The sequence below is a fragment of the Microtus ochrogaster genome, linkage group LG1 (assembly GCF_000317375.1).
Source record: "Microtus ochrogaster isolate Prairie Vole_2 linkage group LG1, MicOch1.0, whole genome shotgun sequence".
NCBI classification, from domain to species: Eukaryota; Metazoa; Chordata; class Mammalia; order Rodentia; family Cricetidae; genus Microtus; species Microtus ochrogaster.
In genome coordinates, this window is record NC_022027.1 from 53,661,926 (window position 1) to 53,671,929 (window position 10,004).

Here is a 10,004-nt window from a genome sequence, read left to right on the forward strand (position 1 = left end):
GTCTGAAGCCAGCATAGCTGAGGGTCATTGGCTGCAGTCTGAAGCCAGCATAGCTGAGGGTCATTGGCTGCAGTCTGAAGCCAGCATAGCTGGGTGAGGACAGCATTGGAGGAGAGTTTCGGGAAAGACTAGCCGAGAAAGGGAAACTGGAAAGTGGTTGAGGCTTCTGGTGTCTGAGTGGAAGATTTTTCCAACTGTGTCTGCCCTCATCTGGGTCTCAGATGAGACCATGAAATGACAGAGCCACTGTGGTGGAAGTGCCTGGTAAAGAAGGCCACAGTGCCAGCGGACGTGTTGGGGATCCCAGATGTCAAATCTGTGACTAAAAACAGACCTGTATATGCTGTGTGCTGGGAACAACAGTCAAAGCATACAGTGGCTCAAACAATGGTTGATTCTCCTTTACTAACAGTTCTGGGAGGCCACCAGCCCAGCAGTCTCTGTCTCCCTGTCCCTCTGTATTCCCTCTTCTAAGAACCCAGGATGATGGCTGCCCTGTGGCCACTCCAGATCGTCCTCAGAAACAGAAGAGTACTGATGGCCACGTGTGTAGTAAAGGCACCCAGTCATGCGTGGGCCATGTGTCACATCACTGCCACGTGGTCCGTCAGTAAGAACAGGACAGAGGAGAGCTTGCATGCGAGGCAGCCTGCTCCCTGACACAACTCTGCTATAGAGGGGAGGCCCCGTGATAATGAAAGTTTCTACTAAACTGGACTAGATTATGTTTAAAGATAAATGCTAAAGAGGATGGAACTCACGGAGAAAAAAGACGCGCACTCCAGTGGGAAGAGTAGAAATAGCGTGGCCATGGTTATTCTTTGGTTGCTTGTGCCTTTAAGGGACAAGCCACGCCCACTCCCGGCAACCTCTGACCTTCTTTCGCCATCTTGGCTTCCTTCTTACTGTCCCCTCTGGCGTGTGTGTGCACAGGCGTCTGTCTATATCTGTCTCCTTTCTGTCTGTCTGTCTGTCTGTCTGTCTGTCTGTCTGTCTGTCTGTCTCTCTCTCTCTCTCTCTCCCTGTCCCCCCTCTCCCCCTCTCTCCTTTAATAAATGTTTAGCTTTATGCCTATTTTCTGTGTCTATGTGTCTTTTACTCCCCGCCTGTCCACACCCATCCGCTTGGCTCTCGAAGACCCACCACAGGCAGGCTCTCCCAGCCCGGCCGCATGGCAGGACCAGCCCACTGCAGCCCGTGATGGCACCCGCTGGGGATCCGCCAGGGCTTGCAGCTGCTCTGCGAGCCCGCTGCTCTGCGAGCCCGCCGGGGACTTGCCACCACTCCCTGCCGCTAGCTGCTTGGGGAACCCCCCTGGGGAATAGGAACAGTTTTTTTCTTCTTTCTGCCTTTTTACAAGCGTAAATCTTACCTGTTGAGAGCCAGTGCGGTCAAGCTCAGACCCAGGTCTCCAAGCAGATTCTATACTGCAGTTATACCTAATAGCCCTCAACTGCTCAGAGATCTGGGGAATGTGATATTTGAACACTTAATTATTAAAAAACTTTTCATAACAAAAGAGACAGGTTGGCTCCTAGCAGCAGACTTACTTCCTCCGAAGAAGACAGAAGACAAATTGACACACAGAACAACATTCTTCTGCAGTTCACTTCGACTGCCGATCACTGACCATTGGGCAAAACTGCCTTTCGTCTGAACTAAAGACCTCTAGACGTGGATGGAATCGCTGGAATCGACGGCCTAGCTGCTCAAGTCAAGGTAGGCCTGTCTTCCTACAGATTTCTAGGTTTTTTCCTGTTGGCAGAGTTTGGCCAGCTTCCAAATAACCACATGGAGACTTCTTATTAATTATAAATGCTCAAACGTAGCTTAGGCTTGATATTAGCTACCTCATAACTTAACCCATTTTTATTCATCTGTGCTGTCCCAAGGCTCGCTTACCTCATGTCTGTATTTCCCATCCTGCTCACTCTGCATCTCATGGCGTCTCCTCGGACTCCTCAGACTTGGCCCTTTTCCTTCTCAGGGTCCTCCTACTCTGGTTCTCCCGCCCAGTCTCTCTCTGACCAGCTACTGGCCAATCCACTCTTATTAAACCAATAAGAAGGTGCCTTGGCAAAGACACATCTTCACAGTGCACTAAATATTATCCCATAACAGTTTCCAGGTCCTGGCTATTACAAATAAAGCTGCTATGAACTCATTGAACAAGTGTCCTGGCGCTACGGTGGAATGTCCTTTAGATATATACCTAGGAGTGGTATAGCTGGGTCTTACGGTAGATCGATTCTCAAATTTATAAGAAACCACCATATTGAGTTCCAAAGTGGCTACAAGTTTGCATTCCCAGCAGCAATGTAGGAGTGTTCCCTTTGCTTCATATCCACTGCAGTGTGGGCTGTCACTTGTGTTTTTGATCTTAACAATTGTGGCAGGTATAAGATGGAATCTCAGAGTTGTTTTGATCGTATTTCCCTGATGGCTAAGGATGGTGAACATTTTATTTTCCTCTCTTAAGAATTCTATTTAGATTTGTTTGTTTTGAGATTTCTCTGTTGCAAATTCTGTTTAGATCTTGCTGTAGGTTCCCATAAAATTATCAGTGCCCCAAACAGCAGGAAGTAGCCAGGAAAACTATGCCCACATTCCAAAAAAAAAAAAATGGATTATGGATATTTATCTTTGTTTAGAGTGTTGATTACAAGTTGTTATAGATAATGGTCTGGGAAAAAAAGCTAAACAAAGCACATTAAATTCCGAGTTCTTGGTTTGAAGAAAAGGTGGGGGGAATTGCTATAGGACAATGGTCTTGTGTTGTTTTAATAAAACACTGATTGGCTAGTAGCCAGGCGGGAAGTATAGGTGAGGTGACCAGGCAGGAGGTGGAGGCGAGGCAATGAGAACAGGACAGTTCTGGGAAAAGGAAAGACTCAGTCTGCAGTCATCACCCAGACACAGAGGAATCAAGATGAGAATGCCTGGCTGATAAAAAATACCAAGCCCATGGCTAACATAGACAAAAGTTATGGGCTAATTAAAGATGTAAGAATTAGTTAATAAGAAGCCTGAGCTAATAGGCCAGTCAGTTTATAATTAACGTAAACCTCTGGATATTTCTTTGGGACTAAACGGTTGCGGGACTAAACGGTTGCGGGACTGAACAGAACAGAAACCTCAGCCAACAAGACCTTGTTTTTTTGTTTTTTTTTTTTTTTTTTTTGAGAAATGGTTTCTCTGTGTGACCATGGCTATCCTAAAAATCACTTTGTAGACTAGGCTGGCCTCAAACTCAGAGATCCTCCTGCCTCTGCTTCCCAAGTGCTGGGATTAAATGCATGAGCTACCACTGACCAGCTTCAGGGTACCTTCTTATGATTGAGATATTTTTGACAAACTACTTGTTAACCTGCAGAAAATTTGAAGACCAATTAAGTTTTAATGTATTAGTTTCAGCTTGTATTTGAATGCAGGTAATGAAAAAGCACCTGACTGTGCTGGCCCATATGGAACATCTGTTTTCTTCCCTTAAGAAAACAAGTTCAAATGTGAAGGTGATTGCTATGCAATAATCCTTTTGTACACTGAAGATTTTTCCATTGGATTGATTCAATAAAAAGCTGGCCAGTAGACAGGCAGGACAACCAAACTAGGAGAATTATGGGAAGAAGAGCAGGGTCAGAGGAGATGCCAGATAGTCACTGAGGAAGCAGGATGTGCAGAAAATGAGGTAACAAGTCACATGGCAAAGCATAAATATAAATATGGGTTAATTTAAGTGTCAGAACTAGCTAATAATAAGCCTGAGCTATTGACCAAGCATTAATAAATAATATTTAGTCTCTGTGGGGTCATTTGGAAGCAGCTTCCAAGATGGGAAGCAAGTGGTCAGGACAGGAAAACTGCACTCTACAGGTGATCTGTGACATGTCACCCATGGGCCATGGGGGCGAATTTGGCTGATTTAGCTGACTAGACACATGTTGCCTTCCTCCCTTGCTGCTCCATCTATGTCCCTTTGGTTGGTCAAAGAGAATGACCTCACTGATAGAGGTCAAGCATGTATGGGGAGATGAGAATCTCCAACAGGCTTTCGTAGGCCTCTCTAGGATTGTCTCTATAGCTCAGGAATACCAGCAGCTTCATAATTACCATAGCCGCTTTCATGGTCTGGAAATCCCGGCTCACAGTATCCTCCATCTGCATGGGAAACCACCACTGCTGGGCAAGCCATGTTCTTCCCACCCGCTGCCTGGACCATGCAGTGCCACATCCACACCGTGCAGCATTAGCCTACCGGCCCCACTTCTGAAGAGAGTCGTGTGAGGGCCAGCTTTTAATAGCTTGTAATTCATTGCATCACCCATAATGCAATGGATTTAGTTAAGCTTTTTTTTTTCTTTTGTCTTTTTGTTTGTTTGTTTTGAGACAGATTTTTTTTTGTGTGTAATAATCCTGGCTGTCCTGGAACTTACTTTGTAGACAAGACTGGCTTTGAACTCACAGAGATTCTCCTGCCTCTGCCTCACAAATGCTGGGATTAAAGGTGTGAGCCACCACCGCCTGACATAGTCACACTTTTGAAGGGTCATTTGTTTTCTATTGCTGTGAAAAAGACCATGACCAAAAGCAACTTGGGGAAAGGGCTGATTTGGCTTACATGTTCCCAGGTCACACTCCATCACTGAGGAAAGCAGAGACCATGGAGGAACACTGCTTACTACCTGCTCCCCGTTGTCTATGCAGTTTGCTTCAATACAACTCTGGCACAGCCCCAGAGTCAGCTAGGCCCTCCCATATCAATCACTAAATCAAGAAAACACCGCCCCACACACAGACTTGCCTGCAAGCCAGTCTAAGGGAGTAATTTTCTCCGCTGTTCTCTCCTCTTCCCAGATGACTCTTATTTCAAGTTGGAAAGTCAAACAAAGCTGAGCAGTCCACTAGGCTTTACGCTCTGTTCTAGGAGCCCTGACCGTCCCTGCAAGCAGGCTGCTGTGGCTCAGAGTCAGCAGCAGTGACAGTGTTTCTGTCCTTAACAAACAGCCTTTCACTACATGTCCCCTTCCTGGGAATGTCGTAAGGGGCTAATTCTGACCCTATTGCTAACTCAGAGCGGAGTGCTGAGTTCTGCTTCTTCCATTCGTGCTCACATAGAGAAACATCCAGAAACGTCTTTCTCGTCCTTATTCCAAACCTCTCAGTGATGCTCCTTTTGGATCTTAACTCACAGCTCTCCCGCTCATGTCGCCCTCAGTGGTCTGTCTACTTCCTCTAGACTATCAACTCCCAAGGGAAAGAATCCTTTCCACTCTGATTTGCTTGTCCTATGAGGCCAAGTGTGGTGTAAACTAGCTTCCCTTTATCAAGTGGAGAAGCCGTCCAAAGAAACCAAAACCTTAGCCTATCAAAACTGCACTGATATAACTGCTGCCTGCTTGTTTTTGCATATTATTCATGTTTGGGGCCTTCCTCAGCATTTCTCAGACCCTTACAATATAATATTGTGGAGATGGATGGCTCAGTGGTTAGAAGCATTTGTTGCTCTTCAAGTGGACCCCAAATTAAAAAAAAAAAAAAAAAACTAGAATCAGGACTGTAGAGGTGGCTCAGTGGTTAGGAGCGTTTGACTTGCTGCTCTTCCAAGGGACCTGGGTTTGGTTCCCAGCACTCATCTGGAGGTTTACAGTGATCCACAGCTTCAGTTCCAGAGAATTCCCCTCCCTCTTCTGACCTCTGCAAGCACAGACATACATATGGGGCACATATATTCATGCAAGGCAAAACACTCATGCTTGTAAGGTAAATAAAATCTAAAAACAAATATTTAAATAAAATTCTTGGGCTGGACCGATGGCTCAGTGAGTAAAGCATTTTCCTCGCTAGCCTGAATGTGTGTGCAGAACCCACATACAACTAGATGCCGGAGTGAGTGCATCTATAATCTCAGGCTCCTGGGTGAGATGGGTAGAGACCGAGTCCCCAGAAGCACACCAGACAGCTAGTCGGGCACGTAGTGACTAGCAGGAACCTCATCTCCTACCAGGCAGAAGACAAGGACCAACGCCTGAAGCTGTCCTCTGACCCCCATGTGGCATGCCGGGCCATGCGTTGCCCCTCACATACATGCACAAAACAAAAGTAAATAGGGACATATTTTAAAACAGAATTTTAACACCCTGCACTGAGAATAAGGGATGGGCAAGTATTACACCCACAGAGGCAATAGAAAAGCGTATAGGAAAATATTTTCAATAATGTCAGGGTAGGGAGGTGTGGACTTTACTCGTGGCCAGGCACCACCTACTGTGTGAGCAAATGCCCGCTGCAGAGAGCAGATAAACAACTGAATGGCCCCACATGCATTCTCCACAGGGGACATATGATAGCTCATCATCTACATAAAAGGCTAACATTCCAACTTCTGGCCTCTACAGCAATTTAAAAAAACTGATAAAGCTAAGATGTAAGTCTCTGCAACATCAGACATCATAAGGAAACAAAAGCTAAGCCCTTGGCCACACACAGGACAAATGCACAGCCGCCTGTCTTTTGGTAAGACTAGAGTAGCAGGCACAGAGGCTCACACTGCAATTTCGAGCACTCAAGAGGCTGAGGCAGGAGGGTTTTTGGAAGCTGAACACTACCCTGGGCAGACACCATGTGAAGTTCTGTCTTCAAAAAAAGGCAAAAGAAAAATATCACGGGGATAAAAGCTGGTCAAACACGCAGGAAGGAAATGAGTATAAAAATGTCCTAGTTCATGTGTTGATGTCATATTTTAATGAGATGTTTTTACAAATCAAAGCAATAGAAAATCATTTCTTAAACTCGTGAGACTGAACAACAGAGCCCTTTCAAGACAGAGCAATCGAACCTTTTGAGGAGCAGTGGGCCTGCCCCCCCAGACTGCAGGAAGGGTCCTACAAGGACATGGGCACGAGGGCCAGGGGCTCACAGCCACTCCACACTGGGAGGCATCTGAATACCCGCTAATCCAGAAGAGCTAAATAAATTACTGTCCTATATGACACACACTTGGACATAGCACTTTTTTTTTTTTTTTCGAGACAGGGTTTCTCTGTGGTTTTGGAGCCTGCCCTGGAACTAGCTCTGTAGACCAGGCTGGTCTCGAACTCAAAGAGATCCGCCTGCCTCTGCCTCCCAAGTGCTGGGATTAAAGGTGTGCGCCACCACTGCCTGGCTGACGTAGCACTTTTTTAAAGAATGAGGTAGGTAACACAGACAGATGTATACAGATGTTCTGAGATCATTGCCAGCCGATGTCAGAACACAGTACAAACTGGACATTTTAGGCCATTTTGCACACAGGATACCCAAGGTTTGCGCACGAATCTCTGTCGTTTGGAGATTCAGGGCAAGTACCACGTGTCTGTTTTGGAGGTTCCGGGCACATGTCTGTTCCTCTTTGGAGAAAGAACTAACCCAGATATTCACTTTTTAGATTCTTCCCATGTTTCCTTTAGAGTGTCTCTAAGCTTGCATCATACACGTATCAAAATTACAAGATGCTTGATCCCCTAAAACTCATGTCCTTGAAGCTTATTTTCTCTGAGTGTCTCTTCCCTAAGCACTTCAGAGCACCTGCTCACAGCCAAGAAATCAGTGGATCTGGACCGGCTCCGTCCTGCAATGTGAGTCTCCGCTACACCGGTGTTCTCTCTCTTCGGTTAAAATCCACAGCGGAGGCCAGCTTCGTCCGGAGATGCCTGCTGACTGCCAGACACCACTCGCTGTCCCACAGGAGACAGACAGGGACGGAAGAACCTAAGAAGTCAATCGTTTGCTGTTTGTTCTCACAGTCCCTTCAGCGACGTTCACACATCACATGGTCTTTACTGGCCATGAAAGAAGATGGAGGGCCAAGCTGGCCCTATTCCCCTGAAGGAATGTGGCTGATTACTCAGCAGCCCTATGCTGCTGCTCTGGTCCCAGTGGCCCCAGAGTTACAGTGACTTCATCACCTTCCTCCAGAAAAACACTGGTCTCTCTGGGCTTCTCGTAGCTGACCTCCGGGCAACCAGGGTGCTGCCTCCTGAGCTTGCTCTTCTGCCTCCTTTTGTATGCCTGATATGCTGGGTGGAGAAACAGAGTATTAGAGTATTAAAAACCCCTTTAGCAAGAGCCTAGTTGGGAGGAGGGGCCTGCATACACAAAGGTACTTCGGGAGAGTTGCTTGGTCAGCATGATGCATGTGTGGAAACATGGGGGAAGGGGTGAGAAAGGAACGCTGTGGAACCGAAGGGTTGGGGATCAGAATAGTTCTTTCTCTCCAGAATTGGGGTTCATTTGTCAGGTCTCTCAGAGCTCATTTACTCAGTCAACCAACAAACCCTTAGGGGTGCTGGCTGAGCATCAGGCCCTATGCCCAAGTGCTAGGATAGAGCTAGACAAAAGCTCAACATGCTTCTCGAAAATTCTGGGTTTCAGAACCAGCAGTTTGTTCTAATAGGAGCATTTCTGTCTTCCATGGGAACCTCCTGATCCCCAAGTGTTCCTTACATCAATGTTATCATGCCAATAGCATATAATAACCAGTATGTGTACTGGTTAGCATAAGAACATGGCCCAAGGGCTCATGGATTTCAATGCTTGGTCCCCAGTCTGGGTATTGTAAAATCTTAGGAGACAGAGCAGAGCCTTGCAGGAGTTCACCCCACTGGGGACAGAGCTTGAGGGTCCTTAGAGCTTGGCTCTGCTTTCTGTGCTTTCTGCTTCCTGACTGGCCAGCCTCCTGCTGCCCTGCCTCCCTGCTGTTATCGTTATGCAGACACTCCCTCTCCCCCACGCCTCCAGCCATGTCACTGTAAGCCAACCTGAGATCTCTCTTTTATAATCTGTTTGTGGGGAGGCGTTTCATCAGAGCAACAGCGAGTGTACAGTCGATTTTCTCAGTAACCACTAACCTTACTAGAGCCTATTCCAGGGACCAAGAGCAAAATAAAGACATGTATGTGTACTCACACCTTGCAGTTTACCTTCAGTGCATAAAGATTTATCCCCAAAGTAATGTGTATTTGGCTGAGCAGGTCAGAGAATAAATAGCATGTGTAGGTACATGTGTGCATAAAATCCCACTGTGTCTACACTGGCATGCATGTGTTGTTCATATCTGAAAAGTCCTTCGAGCCACTGAGCCCAGAAGTAGCTGAGCATTGGGGAAAACTCAAGGCTCTGAGGGAGACAGAACGTAAAAGCTAGGGGACTGGTTTTATACAACGCCGTTATAAGATCTCACTCAAATGGCTTCTTAAGTATTTCCTGGGAAACACCCACTGCACCAAAGTAGCCTGGCTTTATACTTCCTAGTCCCCAAAAGTGTCAGGCTAAAATTAGATCAAGAGCAAGACATGCAGAGCTGGCTTCGAGGATGTGAATAAGTTGGAGGCCGATGTGTGGAGGGAAATCATCCACCTGCAACAATGAGGAACCCCAGCAGCACTTGGAAGAGTCCGTAGGCCAAGGCAAAGTTAAACAGCTGGGCCAGGTGCTCGGCAGCGAAGGACAGCTGCAGCATGGCGATGCACAGCTGGATGTTCTGTGCTCCGGTCTCTATGGAAATCGTCCTGCACCTGTCAGTGAACAGATTCAAGAGCTGTGAACCCACAAAAAGAACCACAGCCAGGGCTGTTACACAGAGAAACCCTGTCTCAAAAAAACAAAACAAAAAACAAAACAAACCTGCCCTTTTCCCTTTGAGCAATGACAAGTATAAGCTATGGGCTCAGGCAACTAAAAGAATATATTTATGGACAGTTATTACTGGGATTCTCTTCTGTATATGGCAAGGATGTCCAGTGGAGTAGAACCTCAAAAACCCTGGCCCAGGAATCAGAGTAGAAGTACAAGATAGACACCAGAAATTATGCATGAACAATTTGCAACAATGACCAACAAGGGCCAGGAGATTCTGTAGAAACTCAGGGAACAATGACCAGGGCCAGGAGATGCTGTAGAACTCAGGGAACAATGACCAGGAGATGCTGTAGAAACTCAGAGAACAGTCATCAGGAGATGCTGTAGAA

The 10,004-nt window shown here is 46.5% G+C and overlaps 1 protein-coding gene across 1 annotated transcript in view; it reads right to left on the reverse strand.

Moving 5' to 3' along the window:
- Positions 1–7,349: 7,349 nt before the first annotated feature.
- The window catches only part of Slc10a6 (solute carrier family 10 member 6), a 19,899-nt gene continuing 17,244 nt past the window's right edge, over positions 7,350–10,004 (reverse strand). Inside the window, exons 5-6 of the mRNA XM_005359622.3 lie at positions 9,394–9,551; positions 7,350–8,054 (exon numbers count right to left, since the gene is read on the reverse strand). Coding sequence (XP_005359679.2) covers positions 7,879–8,054; positions 9,394–9,551 — 334 coding nt within the window. The 3' untranslated portion in view covers positions 7,350–7,878. The remainder of the gene's footprint in view (positions 8,055–9,393; positions 9,552–10,004) is intronic.